This window comes from Pteropus medius, unplaced genomic scaffold (genome assembly GCF_902729225.1).
Source record: "Pteropus medius unplaced genomic scaffold, Ma_sr-lr_union100, whole genome shotgun sequence".
Lineage (NCBI taxonomy): Eukaryota > Metazoa > Chordata > Mammalia > Chiroptera > Pteropodidae > Pteropus > Pteropus medius.
The window spans coordinates 36,468,491-36,492,314 of NW_024355205.1; the positions used below are offsets into that span (position 1 = coordinate 36,468,491).

The following is a 23,824-nucleotide window of genomic DNA, read 5'->3' on the forward strand; positions in this document are numbered from 1 at the left end:
ACTTTCAGTGGCTTTTCCATACAAATGCCTGTCTTGGCTCAGGGTGCAGACTTTCCTAAAATGTCTCAAAGGTTCACAAACTCCAAATAGGCAGCACCTGGCCTCAGCGTGCCCTGTGACTCTTGCTGAGCAGCCCAAGCCCGGCACTAGAGGCAGCTGGCCTCAGTTCACAGATTAGCCTCTCCCAGGCACCCTCGAGCCCAGCACAAGTGGCAACCAGATCACTTTGTAGCTCATACTAAATAGCCTGGGTAGGGTATATGCAGCGGCTGACCTTGGCCTGCAATAGAATCCTTCCCAAGAGGCCCCAGAACCAACGAACCTGGTGGCCAGCTTCAGACCACACCAGAGTACTACCCAACCACCTCCACAAACGACGCATCCAAAGGACAGACTGGGCAGGCACCAGAGCCCTGATAAAGCAAATCCTGCTCTGTGGGGTCAGCCCCTGCACAACAGCTCTTCCACTGTAGACGTGGCCAGCCCTCACAGACAATCAGCCTGAGGGTCAGTCCCTCCCACTGATGTGCAAACAGCAACCAAAGCTCAACTACAAGAGGGCACACACAACCCACATGAGGGGCACATGGAACACCCAGCTCAGGTGACCAGGGAAACTGTGCCACTGGGACCCATAGCACACTTACTACATAAGGCCACTCTACCAAGGCCAGGAGAATGGCAGACTTACCTAATGCATAGAAACAAACACAGGGAGGCAGCCAAAATGAGGAGACAAAGCAACATGTCCCACATGCAAGAACAGAACAAAGTTCCACAAAAGGAATGAACAAAATGGAGACAAGCAACCTGCCAGAGGCAGAGTTCAAAACACTGGTTACAATGAAGCTCACTGGTTACAGTGACAACTTCAACAGAGAGATAGGAAACATAAGAACAGAGATAGAAAACACAAAAATAAAGTCAGAAATGAAGAATACAATAACAGAAATAACAAAATAAATTTGAGGGAATCAACAGTAGATAGATGAAGCAGAGAATCGAATCGGCAATTTGGAAGATAAGGCAGCAGGAAACACCCAATCAGAACAGCAAAAAGAAAAAAGGTCCACAAAAATGAGGATAGTTTAAGGGATCTCTGAGACCACAACAAATGTATCAACATTCACGTCATAAAAGTACCAGAAGGAGAAGAGAGAGTACAATGAATTGAAAGTCTATTTCAAAAACTAATGATGAACAATTTCCTTATCCTGGCAAAGGAAATAGACATACAAGCCCAGGAAACTCAGAGTCCTAAACAAGATGAACTCAAAGAGGCCCACACCAAGACACATCATAATTAAAATGCCAAAGGTTAAGGACACAGAACTATAAAACAGCAAAAGAAAAGCAGTTAGTTTCCTATAAGGGAGCTCCCATAAGACTGTCAGCTGATTTCTCAACAAAGACTTTGCAGGCCAGAAGAGATTGGCAGGAAATATTCAGTTATTAAAGTAATCATACAACCAAGATTACTCTACTCAGTAAAGCTATCGTTTAGAACTGAAAGACAAAGAGCTTCCCAGACAAGCAAAAACGCTGAAGGAATTCATCACCACCAAACCAGTATCACATTCTTTAAGAAGAAATAAAAACTATAAATAATAAAATGACAATAACTACATATTTAGTGACAATTAGTTTACATGTAAATGGATTAAATGCTCCAATTAAAAGGCATAGGGTGGCTGAATGGATAAGAAAACAAAACTCTTACATATGCTACTTATAAGAGACTCATTTCAGATTGAAAGACACACACAAACTGGAAGTAGACAGAAAAATATATTTTATGAAATGGAAATGAAAAAAAACCCTCCAAAACTCAGGTATTGATACTTATATCAGACAAAATAGACTTTAAAACAAAGGCTACAACAAGAGACAAAGAAGGGTCCAGTAATCCCGCTTCTGGGTATTTATCCAAAGAAACCCAAAACACTACTTCAAAAGGACATGTATTCATCCATATGTTCATTGCAGCATTATTTAAAATTGTGAACATACGGAGGCAACCTGGGTGTCCATCAATGGATGAATGGATAAACAAGAGGAAGTACACATGTACAATGGAGTATTATACAGCTGTAAAAAAAGAATGAAATCTTGCCACCTGTAACAACATGGATGGACCTAGAGGGTATTGTAATCATACCCTCATACAAGAGTAAGTCAGGCAGAGAAAGACAAATGCCTTATGATTTCACTTATATGTGGAATCTACAGAACAAAATAAATGAACAAATAAAACAGAAACAAATTCATAGAAAACATTTTGATAGTGGCCAGACGAGAGGGGGTTGGTGGAGTGGGTAAATAGGGGAAAGGGTTAAGAAGCAAATTGACTGTTACAAAATAGTCATGGGGATGTAAAGTATAGCCCAAGAAAACAATAATAATATTGCAATCACTATGTATGGTGTCAGATGGGTAATGGGTTTACTGGGGTGATCACTTCAACTAATTACTACATTGCACACATGAAACAAATATTTATGTCTACTATAATTGAAAATATAGATATATATTAAGAAACAAATGATGACAACTGTAAGATCACAGTGTATTACTATTGTTAAATGAACGCATCATTTTTATGGTTAACTGAGCAGAAAGTAAAAGAAAATTAAAGAACAACATAAAAAAGACATAAATAAAATGATAGAAATGACAAAAACATATTAGATATGAAGAATTTGTTAAATAAGCTAATCAGCAAGTTGGACACAGCAGAGGAAAGAATTAGTAAATTTGAGGATACATCAATAGAAATTACCCAAAATGAAACAAAAATTGAAGAAGAGTAAAAAAATACAGAATAGATTGTCCTAGAGCTCTGGAACAATATCAAGCCTTCTAATATTGAGTAATTATTGTCTGAAAAGGAGAACAATGAAAAGGGCATAATAAACATTTAAAATATGTAAGATTTTAATACCACTATAAATTAACTGCCATTTATAGACTTCTACACCCGACAATAACAGAAAACATATTGGTTTTGCGTGGACATGGAACGGTTATCAAAAGAGAATATTATGCTAAGTGAAATAAGTCAGAGAAAGACAAATACCATATGATCTCACTTTTATGTGGAATCTAATGAAGAAAGTAAATAAACAGAACAGAAATAGACTCATAGATAACAGAACGAAGTGATGGTTGTCAGATGGGAGGGAGGGGGCAGGGAGAAAAGGATGAAGGGACTAAAAAGTACAAATTGGTAGTTACAAAATAGTCACAGGGATGTGAAGTACAGCTTAGGGAGTATAGTCAATAATATTGTAATAACTACATATGGTGCCAGGTGGGTACTAGACGAATCAGGGGCATCATTTCTTAAATGATGTAAATGTCTAATCACTGTGTTGTACACCTGAAACAAACATAAAATAATATTAAATGTCAACTCTAATTGAAAAAAAAAATTAAAAAGACAGACAATATTGTGAACCATAATACAAATTTCAATAGATTCTATGAGATAAAAATAACACAGACTATGTTCTATTTCCACAAAACTAAAATTGAAATCAATAATAATAAAAAAAACTAACTGAAAAGAAGCAGCTATTTTTGTGATGTTATTTAAATTTCTTTCTGCTTATAATTGTTGAATCATTTTAGGATTAGTTGACTTTCTGTCTTTCCTACTCCACAAGAATACGGACCATGTCACAATGAGCCTCCCTACTTGCCAATCAACTCATTAGTTGATTGATGGCCAATCTCTTGAGTTAATTCTTGGGGTAGGAATCTGTATGTTTAAATGTTAAAATGCATTGCTAAGTTGCTTACTAAAAGATGTGCCAATTTTATTTCCAACAGCGCTGGCTGGGGTTAATTTTTCCTCATACATGTACGCTCGTAATTGTTTTTAATCTTTATTAGTACAGTATACATTGCAATAATTTAATTTGCATAATTTAACTGTCTTTTTATTTTTTCTTTCGTATCTTTTGTTTGGGCTTATTTTTACCTATAGTTGGAGCATCATTTCATGGAGCAATGCGTACTTGTCCTTCAGTGAGCAATCCATCCATATCTTTTCTCTATGTATCTGCTAGACTCTGCCATTTTTTCCTTCATTTGCCAAAGCGATTGGTTCTTAAAAAGTGCTTCCACATTGCTGTTTTACAAAAATTTATTTTTCTTCTTATTTTAATCAGGATTGGATGTTGAATATTATCAGCTAATTTTTTATCGTCTTCGAGATGATCATGTTGTTTCTCCTATAAAAGTTGATTTATGTTTTAAGGATTTGGTTTTATAAATTATAAAAATCTTTTTCATGGATAACATCTTCTTTAGGATAAAGATAAAGGATTTCATTTAAATCCTTTTAAAATTTAAAATTTATAATTTTAACTTAATTAAATTATATATGTTATATATATAAATTAAAAATTATAATTTAAAATTTAAAAACCAAGAAAAAGCCTGTAATTTTTATTTAAATGTTTAAATTTGGTCCACAGTTTGAAAATCTGTGAAAGTTGCTGATACCTTTTGCGAAGTTAACTGCAGACTGGGTGGGAGCCATATCTAGTAAAAAATACACAACCTGAAAATGCAGCCAAATGCAGGATTTAAAAAATATATCCATAAGGCGGCAAACCAAGAAATCTCAAAATGCTACGGGAGTTATAAATTATATAGAACTGTATTATTGAACTCTAAAAATCTCATAAAATGCTGATAGAATGTGAGAAAGTTACAAGACTGTTCATGTCAAAAACACATATGTTTTCCTTTTCTCCAAGAATTTTCACTAGAAAAACACTTGCAGTATTTGACACATTTATACTGCAGAATTACAATATGAAGTGTAACTACATTGTTAAGCCATCTCAATTAAATAGCTGTAAAGAATTATCTATTAATTCCTAACTGAGAGAGAGAAACTGTCTCATTATTAAAAGGTCCCAGCAAGGCAGAAATAAAGCATAAATGCATTTGAAAAACATTAAATCTTTTTTTTTTTCATCAGAGAATGAACCAAACTTGAAGGGTTACGCCATTTATAAGCCTGAATGTGCTTACTAAGAAGAAGAATAGCAAACCAATTTTTCTATCATCAGAACTGCACTTCCGAGGGTTGGCACCTGTTTATTTTGAGGGATGTGGACTTTGTCATGATTTGATAGAATCATCGGTCATCCAGTTTGGATTCATCATTTATTGTAAAGAGCAAAACTTAACACAGCACATACAATCTTCAAAATTCTGTCATCTCGTTAGCATAAGGTAAGCACTTTGGGTGATTATCTAGAAGATACACTCAGAAAAGCAAAGAAAACTGTAGGCAGACACTTATAAATACTACTCCAGACATAGGAAAGAAATAAAATAATGCACATAACAAAAGATTTGGATAAATGGAGAAATAGATATTAGTAACTAGGAAGTTTCAATATTTTGATGATGTTGATATTCTCCTTGTTAACTTTTAAATTTATTACAATCTCTCAAATTTTTCTGAATAATTTTTTTGGGGGGAAAATTTGATAAAATTATCCTAACATTCATCTAGAAAAGAACAAGTAAACAAAAATCCATGTGTGAAATCTAGGATATTTTTGTAAAAGAAAAATGAAGAAGAGAATATTGTTTTACTAGATATTAAAATAAATTAGGAAGAGATAAACCTCTAATTTGTGTGGTCCTGATGCCAGAACAGACCAGTGTGACAGAGAAAGGGATAAAATCAGACTTCGGTAGGGACATTATTTTTATAGACTATAAAGCAATTCGAGTTAGTGGGAAAAGGTTGGGCTATTCGATAAATGGTTTTAGGACAATTGGCTAACCATGTGAGCTGATGATAATGACGATGATGATGATGATAACAGCTAATGCGTATTGACTAATTGCTACGTGCCAGGCACCATAATAGATGCTTTCTATGAATCATCTCACTAAATCATCACATTAGTCCCCTTGTTTTATCTGCTTCACAACATGACAAAGCTGTGGTTCATGCAGGTTAAGTAATTTTCTCGCAGTAACACAACTAGACTGTGTTGTGTGTGTCTGAACTCAGCTCACTCTCTTAATCGATACTTTCTCCTGCTTCTCCTGGATTCCTACTTATTTTTCTAAAATAAAGTCGAAATTTAATAAAGCTTATATAAAACGATAAGATTTAAGGTTTAAAGATGGCAGCATAAAACCAGCATTTCTTTTCTTGGAAACTATACAAAAGCGAATGGAAGAAGGAGGACTAGAAAGTACAAACTCTATTTTGCATGAAATTAGGCACCCTGATAGCTAAAACCTCAAGCATAAAATAGGTAACTGGGCAGCCCACACTGCACATTGAGCAGATATACATGCAGAGAGACGTGGAGAGATGGACCATGGCTGTGGGGCTGAGCAAGCTCCCATAAACTGTGCCAAGTGTGTGTGGGGGCACGCGGGAGGGGGCAAAGCCGACATCGGCGAGCACAACGTGCACAGACTGGGTGCAGCAGCGGCTTCCCTGGGCCCAGCGAGGGTTTTGGAATCCGAGAAATAGGGTTAAGTGAGGAACCAGATGTTTACACAAGGGAATCTCTTTCTGGGCATGTGAATTTTCTTCAAAAGTGAGTTCTCAAAAGGAAGCCAGTGAAATACCGCCTTTTGTGACCACATGGATGGACCTCGAGATAATCATGCTAAGCAAAATAAGCCAGAAAGAAAAAGTTGAAAATCACATGATATCACTTATTATGTGGGATACAAACCTAAAAGCAACAAGTGAACAGGACAAACAAACAGAGACTCATGGACGTGGACTATAGACTAGCGGTTACCAGAGAGGAGGAGCGGAGGTAGAACGGGGTAAAGGGGGTCAAATATGTGGTGACAGAAAGAAATCTAACTATGGAAGGTGAACACACAGTGTAAATATAAATATGCCTTACTGTTAAAGTGTACAGCTGAAACTTATTGGATTTCATTAACCAATGTCACCGTAAAAACAAACAAACAAACAAACAAATCAATAATCACCTAGGAATACTAGGCGCTATAAGTAAATAAAATAAAATAAAATAAACAAACAAACAAGTAAATAAAATTTTTAAAAAAGGAAGCCAGAATCTAGCAAAGATACCACAAAAAAAATGGAAGAAATAGAAAAAATAAACCGAGTAATGAAATCTTCCCAGAAAAATGTCGCCATGATTTAGAGGAAAGCTGTGAATGAAACAGCCACTTGTTGTTGGAACAAGAACTCAAGAAAGAGAGACATGTGAGCTGGCAGTACTGGAGAGAGGTGGGGTGAAAGGCGATGTAAAAAATGAAGGCAAGGTTGGAGGGAGCACATAGGAGATCAGAGTTTGCCGGGGAAAAAGATGCAGAGGATAGACATGAAAAATACCAGTCACATTAAATTGGGAGTAAATGAGCTAAAAAGTCACAGAGAAAATGACACACACCTACAGGACATAAGAGAGGGGAGTCCTGTGGTGCCATATTGGAGAGACGCTGAAGAAGATGAAAGCATGGAAAAGAGCAAATCCTTACAGATATAATGCAGGAGAATTTTTCTTAAATCGAAGGTAATTTGCATCTCTATGTTAATAGACACACCACTTCGGTGGGAAAACAGGCCCCAAATAAATAACATCAAGGCATAAACTAGAGTTACTGGATCTCAAAGTCAGCTCTTTGGTGTACCCAGCAAAACGGTTCAGTCCCTTCCAATGGGAAGCTAGGCAGTTTCTGTCCCCTTCCAGAAATAATGTGAGCCGCCTAAACTAACTTTATGTGTACAAAAAGTAACGACAGCCATTGTGAACAAAAAAGAACCCGGAATATTCCCCACCGTAAAAACTGTGGCTAGAGGCTCGGTGGTGAGCACAGCACAGGACCCAGGTACCAGAGAACGGGACGAAGCTAAGGTCGGCAGACCAGGATGTGCAGAGTACAAGCCCTGACAACAGAGAAAGCAGTTATCAAAAAAAAGATTAGGATATGTAGCAAATGTATCATTGCCTCTACTGGGAATTGCATCTACAGAGAGAGGGTCCCAGAGGACTGACACCCAGCCGGCCGGACTTCCTCTCCTGAAGATGCTTTTCTAAAAGACCTGGGCACCATCTTTGACTCCTCCCTTACTCTCATATCCTCATCAAGTCCACCGGCCCAAAAGACTCAGAATCCAACTTCTCGTCCCTTGAGCCAAGCCACATCAGCACATGGGCCTCCCCACAGGTCTCCAGCTGCAACTCCTGCTCCCCATACCCTCTGCCTTCAGAGTAGTGGGCCAGTGGTACCCTTTGAAAACGCTGTGCAGACTGCACTTCTCTTGGATTACCCCGACGGCATGGTGTCGGCATGACAACAGAAGCAAGGAGAGAGCATCGTGCCGTTGCTGCCACCCTGAATCCCATCCACCCCACCTTGGCAAAACCACATGCGCAGAATGGCTGACGAGGAAGTTGACCTCCTGGGACTTCTAGGGTCTCCTTCTACTCACTCCAGCCTAGCCTCAGTACCTTTCATGCTGTTTCTGGAACATTCCAGATGTAAACCCACTTCTGCCCCCGGCTTTAGCACTAGTGAGTCCCTTGAGCCTTCAGCGCTACCCCCACCCCACCCACAGACAGGTACATGGCTCATCCTCCACCTCTCCTAAGCCTCTGCTCAAACGCTGCCCTCTCCTAGGGTCTCCCTGACAGCTCTATTTGAAATGCAAACTACTCCCAGATCCTCTCCCACCTCAACACCCAGGCATGCTCTGACTCTTGTCCTTGGACATTCTCAAGGCCAAAGCATCCCTGGAGGGCAGAAGTGGCCCTGTCTGTGGGTAGTCAGAGAGCGAAGGACACCCTGGTGGCCACCAGCCAGGGCAGGCTACCTCTTCCATGAGCCACCCCTCCCTGGCCCGCGGCAGCGAACTCGCAGATGGTCTCGGTCACAGGACACTGATTGAAACCGCTCCCTACACTATAAATGACATACATGGGCTTAGCTGTGGGTTTCTGGGAGCGCAGGTGAGGCCCGCCATGGCAGTTAGCCCTGACTTAAAAAAAAAAATCTGTTCTAGACAAAAGACCTCCTTCGTTCATGTAAAACAAAACAAAACAAAACAAACAAACAAACAAACAAACAAAGAACCCACAGGGGATAGAATTGAATGTCTTAGACTTTGTTTATCCAGACAGAAGGTCAAAACTGTAATATTATTTTTTGACAGAGATTGTTTCATTTCTGCAACAGCTGCCCTTAAACCACTGAGATTCACTCTGAAGAGCTGCAGCCCTGGGGTTAAATTGTTGTATTTCTCAGAGAAACACCCAGCCTGTTCCGTTTGCATCTTTTTTTGTCACATGAGGGAGCTGTATTTATTCTCTTAGTGAGATTTTGATTCCTGGAAACACATTCCACAAGCCAGCCTGCATTTTTCTTAAGAAACATCTTCATTACTTGTATAATTAAAATAATAACAAACAATATCCCCCTAGTCTATTGGGAAATAGTGAAAAAAAAAAAGCCTAATATCTGGCTTTTTTTTTTTTTGGTTATAGAAAACAGGCAACACTGTAAACTGTGGGAAGGCGTGTAAATAAGTAACATGTTGGCAGGTGGCCGATGCATATTGACAGGCACAGAAAGAAAGTGCTTACTCTTTGAGCCAGCAAATCTACGTATAGAAATCTGTCCCCAGGGGGAAAAATGGACATGTGGACAAAGATCGATAAGATCGACATCATCGTGACATTTTTATAACAATGAAAACCCGGAGAAAACAGACACACAATAACCATCGATAGCGCTGGACACGCCTAACTGCCCAGTGTCCACCCTTCCCTCTCAGTGACATAGCACAAGTGACAGTCATGACGGCAGCGTGCTCAGGTGACCTAGCCAGTGCGATGTCAGCAGAATCGACGAATGGCACGGTCCAGAGCGGACCTTAGAGGGAGCTGGCTCAGGTGGCCTGGCAGTCTTCTCCCTTTGCTCTTTCTGCAACACAGGTGTGAAAGTGTCCGCCAGGGCTCAGTGGCCATTTTGTTGACGGTGGGAGATCCTTGTTGGGAATGGCAGAACAGAAAGCTATAAGCAGTTTGGGTCCCCAGTGACTTAGGGTAAAGACCAATTAGTCCTGAACTAGCCATGTCCAGATTCCTCTTACAAGAAAAATAAACCCAGATGGCTCTAAGTCCCCGAACTTGATCCTAACAAAAGCAAGAGATAGTTAGATGTACTTACTGATGTATTAATATAAACTCTGCACAGATAATATAAAGTCATAGTGAACACCCGTATTTGTCGATGTGGAAAGCCACTCATAGCATATTGTTAACCAAAGGAAAAAAGACTATAAGTCAGGAAGAATCATATGATCAAATTTTTTAAAAACCCATAAAATTACATGTATCTCTCTCTCTATTTATATATTTTTTGCCTGAGGACAGGTGTGAAAGTCTAAACAAAAATGTTTACAGTCATTATCTTTGGTTATTTGGGGTCAATTTGACTTTTTAAAATTTTGGTGTAATTTCTCATTTTTTCTTTGATGATTTTATATCACATATGAATTCTAAAGATAAAAAGGCTACTATAACTTAATTTGCACATCAATGACGGGAAGGAATAAAATGTCTATTCGACCCATGACAGACAAAACACTGAGTCTATGAAAAACATTCCTGAAAATGAGACAGAGAAATAAGTGTGCAAGTAACATAAATAAGAAATTCTCCAAAGGGGAAACAGAATTGATCAGTAAATATAAGATAAAACATTCTTAACGTCATTAGAGATCTAAACGTGCAAATTAAAACAGGAAACCAATTTACTCATCACAATGTAAAGACTGAGAATAAAAAGATCCCATCTAATTGGCAAGAATGTAGGGCCACACGCAGCCTCACACTCCAGGTGGGTGTGTGAACTGGCCCCGGGCCAGTGCAGACCAAAAGCCTTCAGTGTGGTCATGCTCCTCGACGTCTAGGAATTAAGCTGGAGAAAGCAATCCCACACGTGCACGTTGCATTAACGTACAAGGACATTCATTGCTGTGGTGTTTGTAGTCGTGAGAAACTGGACACGACTTAAGGGAGAGATAGGGAACATCCTCACAATGGTGACCATTAAAAATAATTTTGAAGAAGGAAAGTGTCATGGAAAAATGTTCCTAATATCACATGCGCACATCTACGTAAACTAAAGTTAATGCGTGATGCTTATTTGTTTCCATGTAACACAACGTGGGGCTGCAAACACAGATTAAAATAAGAAATCACATGGGTGGATACTCTGAATAACAAGCTTTTACTTTTTAAATAAAGTGCTTTTAACATGGACAATACATATGGCCTGATACAGAGGAGAAGCCTCAGAGATTTGTGAAAAGCTAATTGATTCTCCCTGCGATGAGAGGTCGAGTACCTTCCCCCCTCCCTCCTCTTCTTCTCCTTAAAAGGAAACGTACCAGAGGGTATTCTGGCAAGTGTGCTCTCTGCTTTTCTTCTATTGTTATTTTTTTAATACGAAAATGCAACATGTTGTTTTAAAAAGCAACATCCGGAATACAAACCATGATTAAATAAACAAATAAATAAATACATTCGTAGCAATTAATCACATGTAGTAGGTCTTAGGTTGCTAGAAAAAAGATCAAATTTATTCGTTTGTTTGTTTGTTTATCCCACCAGTATATATTTGGCTCTCACCTGTTTGATAAATAAATTACTAAATTAAGGTGAGTAAATCAGAAAAGAAAGGGAACGGAAATATATTTATAAGTACAGTTAAGCAAATTTTCTTGGAGAAGACAAGATAGATGTGAATTATTTTTGCAGTATTCAGATTGGTTCCCCCATCATGTTACACATTACAGACTTCTATTTGTGTAATATTTACAGTGTTACCTTCAAAGAAAAATGCTCTTTACCTTTGAAGAGAAAGGCATGGTTAGAAATGAAGGAAAGGAACATTAGACGCACAAAATAGGACACTGGATGTGTTTGTTTTTGTGCGTAATTTGTATAGTCTAAGGTAACTGGGTAAATGAAACAACACTTTTATTTTCAATCTTCTAAAACCATGTAATTGCATACATCTAAATATAAGGGACGTGATTTCTGAGTGATTCTGACAATCTATACCTGCATCTCCACACGAGGGCGCACAGTGGTGGCCAAGCAGATTATGGTTATACAGATCAGTAGGCAGCTGAAGTTTCCCAGGTGCAGAAATAAGTTGCATGAATAACCTGCCTCCTCATTCGTGACCGTTCTCATCATGCTCTGAACAGAAGCACTTTGGTGGACTACCGGGGGCATATCTACTTTCAAGAAACATCTCTGGAAAGACTACACATCCTCACCTAATTCTTTAGAATGTAACATGCTTGGCAGATAACAAACAGACAAGTAACTTCATACCTTTAGAGAATTTCCATACTATGGTGGGTACGGGATAACCCTCGGCTGAGCAGTTGAGGATGACGGCCTTGCCATAGATTCCATCCTGGTCCCGTGGCTGAACCACAAACTTGGGGGGAACTGAAAAGACAGAAATATCACCAGTAATTCAGACAGGATCGTAATTCATTCAAAGTAGGATTTTGAGAAATGGAACGACTTTAATAAATATTAAAATGCAAAGAATGTTTTATATATGGGAAATTAAAAAAACAACGTTTGCAATTTGGGACAAATTAGGGAAGCCACCTCAGGGCAGGCAATTTTTCTTATCTATATCCATGAGCTTCTGCAGATGGAAGTTACTTTGCCCTGGAGAACACTAGACTCTTGAGTGTGGGAATTGGACTATAAACCAGAGGAGCGTGACTTCCTGTTTTTGACTTGTGTTATATGGACGATCTCCAGGAATCCACTCCATGGAAAACAGAATCAAAACCACGGTTTAAAGGAAAGAGAAAACATATTTGCTCATCAAAGAGTAATTATCAAAGTAAGTATTTCTCTTGTGTGTGAACTGCTCAAAGTGTTTGATACCTATTCTTATTGAAATAGGAGGAGAAGGGAGAATTAAAAAGTGCTCCCTAAAGCCAGTTAGGAACACAACATACTATTGAACTTTTCCCAAAATGCTGACGAAGAGACATAGGCCATCATTCTTGATGTCAGCAACCTTCAGGGGGACTGTGGCTAGATGAAGTAAGGTACCACGATTGCCTTCTAGTGTACCTCTAACAAAAGCAGATTAAGTAGCTACTTATTTTGGTGAGTGTTATGAGATGCTGGAAAATAATCCCTCCCTATGTGAAACATAAATGTGTACTTTGTTTAAAACATACTTGTAGAGAGAAAGCAAATGCTTCAGGTTAAGTTATTGTGATTTTAAGAATATTTGAGTCTTAAAGAGAAAATACAGATTCTTCTATGAAAGGGAGCATCTAAAGATGTTAGAATCTTGAGATCTTTTTCAGCAGGTCAATGGTTAATGATGGAATGGGCTTTCAATGAGGCAGTCACAGGATTTCATAGATGAAATGGATTACGTTCCATATATTAGACACTTAGCAAGTGTGGGTGCTTTTCCTCCCCTTTCCATAACTCCCGAGAAAGCAGATCTTGTCTGCTTTGTAATTTTCAGAATTCTTCACTTTGAGAGAGAAAAGCGGGCCTATGTGCTACAGACAGATAAGATTCCAGCCACCACAGGTAATGGACTGAGAGAAAGATGACAGTCGAGGTTAGCAAGGACCTTTGAAGCATTCGAAGTGATATGAGGAGATCACTCTGGACATAAAACAGCCAAGGAAAAGGGAACAATATCAAGACATAAGACGCATCTGGAGACGGAATCCACTGCTGTGTTTCTGGAACGGACAATAGAATGAAGGCAAGGAGTAGACAGCAAAGAGCTAAACGCTTGGGGTGGATCTCCAGCTCTGCTTCTTCTAGTTGGATAATCTTGTGCAAGTTATCAAACGTCATTTGACTTTAATATCCTTATCAGTAAATGGGGAATAATGACAGCACTCATCTTACAGGACTGGCGTGGGGCTCGAATGAATTAACGTGATAAATGTTCTCAGAACAGTGCCTGGAAGACAGGAAATGCTGTGGGAGTGCCGTAGGAAGGCAGGTATGTTCGGCTTTAAATATAACAAACACCGTTCCCAACCTGCAAATTAAACATGCTACACAGCCAATGGGTCTCTCCAATACTGCTTAACTAGGAAGCAATTTTACTCCATTTAGATGGTATTCTGAGACAAGTATATTCAGTAAAATGGAAGTATATTTAAAATATGGTGATCAGGGATGACTACCTCATGCTGAGAAAATTATTTCTAGGAAAAAGGCTAGAGATTTCATAGAATAGAGTTTTCTAGTAAAAATAATCAATCAACCTCAAGGATAAATTACAAAGTTTAAGACGTCATGCCAAATTCATTCTGCCCAGGTGGAAGGCAAATACACAGTCATCTACATTCTATGCTCTATTTGGCTCAAATTCTGCTCAGATCAGGAACTCCTTGTCAAATGGGCAGATAACTAATCTCTTGAATTTCCTCTGGAAGAATGTCTAATTATAATTGATCCATGACCACTCCCCTCAATTTGGTTCTAATCCAAAGAGTTGTCACTTAAAAACTGATCAAAGAGGTTTACATGGGAAATAACCATTGCCATATTGTAAGTATAAAGTAATTACAGACAGAAATGGCCCATAAAATTGATAATTATGTTTCATATCCCCATCTTTTATCTCTTTGTATCAGGTACTGATGATTCTTGGAAAATATAACACATTTCCTCAGATTCTGTTCATCTTCATTGCCACGTCCTAGTCATGCTGGGTAGACAGGTGTGTGGTGAAGTGCCACCTGCCCTCGGCTCATCTTGTTTCAGCACCCCTGTGATGGACAGTTCCATCCGCTTTGTCAGGCCACTCCATCCAGGGCAGGAGTCTCTCTTTGCTGATTCTGGGCCTTCTCTGAAGTCGCAAATGGCTACCTACCTTCACTGATGTAACCTCGTAATATGGGAGACAATCATACACCACTGAAGGACAGAAGACAGGATAAATGTCCTGCCTCTCCACCCCCCAATCACATGGACAATTCTAAGGCGTGTTCTATGCTCATGTTTCTCAAACAGCAGAGTCACCCAAAGAGCTGATTAAAACACAAACAGCTGAACCTCATCCCAAGAAATTCTGACTTGGTACATCTAAAGTTGGATCCAGGATCCTGCTTTGCTAATAAGCTCCTGGGTGCTGCGGAGGCTGCTGATCCAGAGACTACACTTTGAGAATGATGATTGCTCAGAGGGTTCTCACCCAGTCGAATGAGCCCCAGTTGCCCACAGAGCAACTAGCTTATTAAAACAACTTATTGGTTTTTCCTCCCTTTCTGATCTCATTTTTCCCAATTCTCTCATTCTGGGATCCAGGAACTGCATCTCAAATAAGTGATCAGCAGCAGCCAATGCCATGCCTCATACTCTGCTTTCAGAGGAATTCGACCTGAGACCAGGCTGATATTGGCCCTTATCTGGGCTTCTGAATCAGCCTTCTAACTGGTCTACCCACCACTTACTGCCCACTTGACTCCATTCTCCACAAAGTGGCCTGAAGGATCCTTCCAAGACCCCAAATGATGACTGTGACTTCCCTACTTAAAATCATCAGTGCATCTCCACTGTCCCTTGGTGCAGTCTACGCTCTCACAGCATCGTGAAGGCTCTTTGTGAAGTGGGTCCTTAGTCTCCAGCTTCTTCTCCTAAGAGTCCCTTCTTCCAGATTTGGTCCTGCTATTCTACAATCCTCTCTGTTCTTCTAGTCCTTGTAGGCACGCATGTGGCCGGGTCTTTGCATACACCTATGCACGTCTTTGCTTAATGAATTCTCATTTATTATTATTATGTATAGCTTAGCTCAAAGCCCACTGAGTCTAGGACACCTTCGATGGTGCCGTAAATGAGATCAAGTGCATCTACATTACTCTATGCTGCCCTAATATAGTCTTTATCACACTTGTTGCATTTGCTGGTCTAACTGCCTGTCTTCCACGTCAGGCTGTACATCCTGTGAGAAGAAGAAACATTCCTTTGTCACAGACCATGTCCCCAGCATGGAGGACAGTGCTGAGATATAGAAAGCACCCTGCAAATACTTGTTGAGGGGACAAACGAATAAATTGATATTATGACTCTAGTTTAGAGAAGAGGGAAATAGATTGGGTCCAAAGTATCATGGCTCAGTTAATAACTCAAATCAGAGTGAACCCAGCACTCAAGGTTCTTGAGCAGGATGGGCCAAGAAGCTCCGTCTGAGCAAAGACGGCAAAGCACCATAGGAGAATTCTGGCCAAAGTGACACAGAACTGCAGGTGGAAGGGTGCAGAGCCTTCAGGACTGTCACGGTTTGGGCCCAAACTTATGATGGGACCCAAAGACTCTGAATACTCTGCATTGCCCGGGAATATAATTCCCTAAAGTTGCTAGTTTCCTCTTTTTTAAATTATATTTTGGTTTTCTTTTGTGTCACACTTTATTTGGTATGGTACAGTGAGCGTATTTGCTGATATATCGGCTTCCTAGTCGAGAGACTTTCCCAGTGGAAGTGAGGTACGTTTACAACAGGACAGGTATTTTTCAATCTTAGGTGTAGTCTATTGTTTTATGTTGGGAATTCTTGGCTTCTCAGTAGCTATATTTCCAGAGAATGGATACAGGATTCCCTAGCTGTCAACAGGGCCAGGGATTCAGGTTTTCTGAAGGCAAAACAACTGAAAGACATTTGGCGGTAGCAGCTGGGTGTTGGTCGTCTAAATAAATATCGCCATTATCTACTGCATGGCATTTAGCAAAGATGGTAATTGGGCCGAGTCCAGGTAAGATTATGGCACTGGACATGAAGGTCCCATGACTTCCATCACATCCAGAACAGGTGACTTGGCTCCTGGCTTCGAACCTTCCCTCTTCTCTTGCCGAACTGGCACAGCACCTTCCTGCTGTCCTTTGAACGCAGAAAACTCACTCCCGACACTGGCTCTTTGTCCTTGTTGGTCTCTCTGCCTGGAACTGACGTCCTACAGGAAGCTCTGTGGCTTACTCCGTTACTTGAGTCAGATTTCTGCTCACAAATCTCTCCAGAAAGGTTTATCCTGTCTGTCCTACCTATCAATCCTGTCCCTGTCCCTCTCAGTCCCCTTACCAAGCTGTATTTCAAACGATATCTGCCATTATTTCTTTCTTTCTTTTGGTCATCTCTCTCTTCCCCTGGAGTGTGAGTTTTACGAGGCAGAGGCTTGGTCTCTCTATTTTGATCGTGACTGTACCCCCAACACTCAGAATATCTGTTATAAAATAAAAGCTTCGTATGTATTTGTTGTAAAAACAAATGGATGAATAAGAAAAACGAAGCAGGATTACGGTCATCAAAAATTGGACCGATAAACATAGCAACGACACAGTGGCCTTTTATAATGTCTCTTTTCCTTGCCAGATAAAAGTCAACCGAAGGCCTTTTAGTGTATTTGTTTTGCAATGTGACAGCTCGTCATTAAAAGTCAGAAACAACGGATAGATCATAGGATATAAAGAAGTGCGAGAGAATCACAGATAAAAACACCATTGTGTTGGCAGCTTTCTCTCAGGGGTGCTGAACCAATAACAGGGACCCAAAGGCAGGCAGTTCTGTCATTAAGTTCAGTCCTTTCCCTTCAGATGGCTTCATTAACACCGAGGTCACTCAACTGAGCGTGCCATTACGGAGTGCGCCGGTCCACTGCCGGTGTAAGCCACGGCGTCCATGTAAGAGCTGAGAGTTGTTTTCTCTTTTTTCTCTCTCGTTTTCCTAATAACAGCTAATTTATTTTAATTTAAGTCTTCCTATATCTTCCCAATGACCTAGGCTATCAAAACATGTGCTAACCTTTACAGCGGCCCAAGGTCACATGACTGTGATATGAGAAATGACGAGGAATGGGGCCGCCCTGTTCGCTTTCCTCATATGCACTTTTCTACGCCTCGGCTCAAACGCTGTGGTTGTAGACTCCATCTCTCAAATGCAGCGTATCCCTACTTGCTGTAGTTTCTTCAAAAATCATTCTACTTTTACCTTTTTGGCTTTATTACCAAGGCTGTCATTCTAATTCGTCGCCCCATACTCGAATTACTCCATGACCTCTTCTACATGATGTGTCCTTAATTCCATTCCAAAGTCGCAGTTGAGAGGTGTCCAAATCATAATCAGGGGTGAGAGAAGGAAAAGGGGAAGCGAAGAAGCCAGGAAGAGATCTGGGGGGTCCAACTTACAGGCCGGCAGGCCCTCCCGTGGCGTCCCTGTCCGCAGAACCACAGCCCATCCATGGCTCCTGGACTGGCCTCCAGCAAATCGGTTCCACGTCCAGCATCAAGCACGTGCGGTTCAAGGCAATAGGCAGATGGGCAGAGTAGGACTCTGGCACAGCCTGTGTCTTAACTGGTGCTGTTTATCTCTCGCCGACTTTAGAAAATTTGACTGAACGCATCTGTCCTCTCGATACTCACCATCGAATGGAGAATAATCGGAGGGTCGTGCTATCCGCCAGTGCCGAGGCCACAACTGCTTATGCCTTTGTGTTTCAAGTGTGGTCGCGTGTACCTGAATCTCGCTTTTGTATTAAGATCGATATTCTCTGCTTTTTAATTGGAATATTTACTCCATTTATATTTAATGCATTCATTGATGTAGTTGTACTCGAATCTCCCATCTACTTATTTGTTTTTCATTTCTTTCATCTCTTTTTTGTTACCCTTTCTTTTCCTAATGTTTTTATGTTTAATCGAATATATTTTAATGTTCCCCTTTACCTGTCCTATTGAGCTAATAGCTATACCTATTTGTTTCGTTTTTGGGAATTGCTTAACAGTTTATAATGTACATATTTAACTAGCAACATCTTTGTTCAGATAATATTACACCACTTCATGCATAAGGTCGGAAGAATTTTACAAGAGTAAAAATCCATTTTCCTTCTTCCTATGTAACTGAGAGTCTGGATTTTGTTGTTTTGCTTTTAAGTATGTTGAGCGTTATTCTTCTGGTCAGTTAATTTGATAATGGAGAAGTTTTGTCCTGTCAAGGGTCTCTTGAGGCATTTTTGAGGGCTGGTTTAGAGTAGCTTTTATTTCAGGGCTAGATTAGCCCTACTCTTAATATGGCCTGTCCACAATTTTCACTTAATTCCTCACGTGTCTCTATTCCGGCTCATCAGAACTGTCATTTTTTGTCACTGTGGAGCCTCTAAAATTTGTTCATCTCACATCCTCCTGGTAGTTGTTCTCTGCTAGATTTCGTGGAGTCTCATAATATGCATGTGAAATGTAGTATTCAGCTATAGACTCAAAGGGAGCCTCATACAAATTTTTACAATCTCTTTTCGCCCAGCAAAATCTAGAGTCTCGATACTTCTAAATTGCTATTTTTTTTTTTCACTCAGCAAAATCACTGTTATCTCTCTGGGCTCTGCATCCCCTGCCGTGGCTTGGAAATTGCTCCAGGCGGAGATCTGGGGTGAATTCAGGCCATGTCACAGCATGTCACAGACCAGGTGAAAGTCACCAATGACCTCTCTTTGCATTTATTTTTTATTTATTTATTTTTTCTCTTTGCATTTAGAGAAAAAAATCAGACTTCTAAAATAGCTGCATATTCAAATTAACCAGGGTGCTAGGATTTGAACTGGGCTGCATATGAGAATCAACTTGGGGACTTTACAAATTACCGAAGCCTGGGTCTCACCTCCAAAAATGGTTATTTAATTAGCATGGGCTGCAATCTGGACATCAAGAATTTTTTAAAGCTCCCCATATAATTGTAATGTATGACAAACATTAAAAATCATTTATGGGTGATTTTTTTAAAAAAGAATATAATGCCCCAGATATCTGAGAGATGGATGTCCTCCCAGAGGTTATGATTTAAGCAGGACTAACTGGAACCAGAAAATAGTCATCAGTATTTTCTTAAGTCTCCCAGGAGAGTCTGTGGCGACATCTAGGCTGACCACGGCCCACACCACCTTGCGCTTGGCTGTGTCTCCAGTCGCTGACCTGTTTGGAAGCATCTTTCGTTTCTCGGGGTTTTATCACCTCGCTGGTGATTTAATGTTAACATCACAGGACCTTATTTAACCTATCTGAAGAACAACTACATGGAGCCACGAGTCAGACAGCGGTCAGCTATATTATCCCTCGTGGCCAGGCTCACTACCAGCTCGTCTGACCTTGGCCCTGGTCCGAGCCCGGTTGCCTTTCCTGCGAAGGAGAGCGATACAGAGAGCACGCGAGTACCTTTCTAGCTAGTATTCTGCTCTCTGACCTGGATCCTTCAGTCAGGTAACGGGGACCAGGTTGATGTCCTGCTTTGCCCTTTACAAATGCTATAGTGTCAGCTCTTTTTATAAGAAGACACTTGGAAACAGAGACTATATTGGTCCCCATTTTTATTTATCTTCAAAAAATGGGAAAACAAATTCACGTATCCCAATTCTTATACTCAAAAGTACAATGTAGAAGGAGAAAAAAAATGTTAGTTGTATCTTTAGTTTCTATTAATTGAGAATATGTATTTTCTTAGTCATTCATTCAGGGAAAATCTTTTTTACAAATATAAAGCTGATTTCTTCATATAGATCCGTATATTTCACTTCCTTTTGTTGGCAAATAGATAGAACGGGCATCACTTTTCAGCCAGAAAGGAAGAACAGGTGTCGTGGGGACAAGGTTTAAGGACTGAGGAAGGACGCTGGAATCTACTGCTCGAAAAAGAACCCGCCCAGCCCGATCGACCACCCCAAAGACAATGGAAATCATCCCCTCCTGATAATTACTCCCAGAGCCCATGTTTGGGGATTTTAAATGCAAATAATCACCCTAATGGAAATCTTTTTTAAAAAAACATTAATTAATTAAATTTTTTATGGTGACATTGGTTAACGAAATCCAAGTTTCGGCTGTACGCTTTAACAGTAAGGCATATATATGTTTACACTGTGTTCACCTCCCATAGTTAGATTTCTTTCTGTCACCATATATTTGACTCCCTTTACCCTGTTTACCTCCCCCATCCTCTCTGGTAACCGCTAGTCTGTTGTCCACGTCCATGAATCTCTGTTCGTTTGTCCTGTTCACTTGTTGCTTTTAGGTTTATATCCCACATAATTAGTGATACCATGTGATTTTCAACTTTTTCTTTCTGGCTTATTTCGCTTAGCATGATTATCTCACGGTCCATCCATGTTGTCGCAAATGGCAGTATTTCATCTCTTATTATAGCTGAGTAATATTCCCCTGTATATATGCACCACAACATCTTCATCCAGTCATCTATCGTAAGACACTTCGGTTGCTTCCATGTCCTGCCACTGTGAATAATGCTGCTGTGGAAATCTGTAATTCCACATGGGTACTTGGCAGTGTGGGCGAACGCTGTGCTGGGGGGCACACGCAGACGCCTCTGGGGAAACCATGAGATCACAGAATACCCACGCTCAACGGACTTTCCAGAATGCCAGCTGCTGGCTTTCAGAAGAGAGTGTGGCCCTTGTTGGGAACTTGGCGACTCGAACAGAGATTCGAAATGAGACCAATGCACTGAGACTCCTGCCAAGTCTCCTACAAGTCAAACTACCCGTTTTTAATTTTTTCGTAATTATTACCACGTTTGCTTAATTTAATAAATGTTGCAATAGCGTCCAAAAATAATAACAGATGTAATGCTAAATGGAAGGGTGGGACAAAGAAAACCACATTGCTAAAACTAAAACAAAAAAATCTAAAAATTATTATTTTTTCACTTTGTCAAAAAACTGGTATACGGCTTTGACAAACATTATTTTCAAAAGCCATCACCTCCGTCTATGGCCATGCCACCCTGAACAAGCCCGATCCAGACTGATCTTGGAAGCTAAGCAGGGTCGGGCCTGGTTAGTCCTTGGATGGGAGACCACCTAGGAAGACCAGGTGCTGTAGGTAAAAAAAATAAAAAATAAGGGATGGTAAACTGACAAGGTCCTTGCAATCTGTGAGGTTAACCAAGGGTTGCCTCGCCTAAAAAAAAAAAAAAGCCATCTCAATGGTAACGTCATCAACGGTGCTACGTAAAATTACGACACAGCAAGAGCTCGTGGACTGTGGCCTCAAAACCAGTGGGAAAGCCCGTGTCGTGAGCTAAACCCCAGGCCTCCCATGTCTCCACTCTCATACTTCTCTGCCACTTTATATTTGAGGCGAATGAAGCCTTGGTTTGGAGTTTAGGGGAATTCACAGTTGGTTTCTACAGCTGCGTGTGCGTGCGTGCGTGTGTGTGTGTGTGTGTGCGCGCGCGTATGTGTGTCTTTAATGGGACGACAGCAAATTCTATGCACTCTAGTTATTTTCATAATATTTCAAGCAAGCGCCGTCACTTGGCTGCACAGACGCCACGCGTCCTGGGCCCCCACTCACCTCTCACGATCAGCTGGCTCTGGTGCTCCACAGCCGCGGCCTCGTTCCGGGCTATGCAGGTGTAGTTCCCATTGTGCATCAGGGACAGGTTGGAGATGCGCAAGGAGCTCGTGAAGTCAATGTTGTCAATGGTCACCCCCAGGCTCGCTGGGATCGGCCGGCCATCCTTCTGCCAGGTGATCGTGATGGGCAAGTCCCCTGAGACCACGACACATGGGATGAAGACCCGCTGTCCGATGGAGAATCTTGGAAACTCAAAAGGTTGGATAAAAGGTGGAACTGAAAGAAAAGGCGTTAAAAAAGTGATAGAGGCAGGACGATAATGAACCGCGCAAACGCCCCGCATCCGCGTCCCCTCAGCCCCTTCTCACGCCACTGCACGAGTCACCGCCGGAGCTCGTGACCGTGAGCCAGGAGAAGAGTTCAAGTCGTGCTCTATTATTTGAATTTTCTCATCATTGTCAATGAAAAGCATGGCTTGATTTGTACTTTAGCAAATAGGCTCATTGTCTTTTATTTCAATCAACTTTTTAAAAAGTTCAATCATCATTTTGGAATGAAAACATTCCAGACTCCGTTCTCTTAAGTATAAATTCTGTGAAAGAGAGCTTTGGGTTTGGTTTGTCCTCAGAAGCTTTAGAAAATGAGATTTCTTTCTTGCTTTTCTGTCATCAGCACGACAGCCGCTGGCCCCCTCCAGCCCGTCCCTGCCTTCGACCTGTTGAATAAAGATTACGAGTTTTTTGTTAGGTTTTTTTTGTTGTTTTTTGTTGTTGTTGTTGTTGTTTATATTTCAGGCGAATGAAGCCTCAAGTTTTTTTTGTTTTTTTTTTTGTTGTTTTTTTTTTTGGTCTTTTCTTTTTTTTTTTTTTACATCCAACATCCAACTAATAGCAAATGTTAATGAAAAGTAGGTATTTTATGTTAAGATAATCACATCTTTAATCCAAACCTCTCATTTTTACATGTTCTATGTATATGACCTTAAATTACAAAATCATTTGTGGCATTTCTGAGTCGTTGAGACAAGGTAATACCCTTCAGCCTGGCCAGCTGTGGACACAAACAAGCTCAGTCTGGAAAGTTCTCTCCTGACTTAATTTCCCTGATCAACTCCTGTTTTTCCATCTTGTCTTAGGACCATCTTTCCTCGGTAACTTCCTAGATGGCCTCATGGGACTTCGGCATCAGAAAGTGGTTTAAATGGAGCCAGAAGAGTCAAGTTTGAATCCTACTCGGTTACTTACTAGTTATGGGATTATGAGCAAGTTTTCAATGCACTTATTACCGGCCTCATGGGGTAGTTATTCACAGCCTCACTTCACAGATGGGGAAACTGAAACTCAGCCATGTTCTTTAGCTCCGTATCGTGGAACTAATTCACTGCAGAATGAGGGCTCAGATTTTGTCCATTT

The 23,824-nt window shown here is 40.5% G+C and overlaps 1 protein-coding gene and 1 pseudogene across 1 annotated transcript in view; one reads left to right on the top strand and one right to left on the bottom strand.

Annotated features, from left to right (window-relative positions):
* Positions 1 to 23,824, bottom strand: part of DSCAM (DS cell adhesion molecule) — a 590,499-nt gene that overhangs the window by 189,578 nt on the left and 377,097 nt on the right. Inside the window, exons 9-10 of the mRNA XM_039857643.1 lie at positions 22,410 to 22,688; positions 12,384 to 12,503 (exon numbers count right to left, since the gene is read on the bottom strand). Coding sequence (XP_039713577.1) covers positions 12,384 to 12,503; positions 22,410 to 22,688 — 399 coding nt within the window. The remainder of the gene's footprint in view (positions 1 to 12,383; positions 12,504 to 22,409; positions 22,689 to 23,824) is intronic.
* On the top strand, positions 21,820 to 21,938 carry LOC120599002 (uncharacterized; annotated as a pseudogene).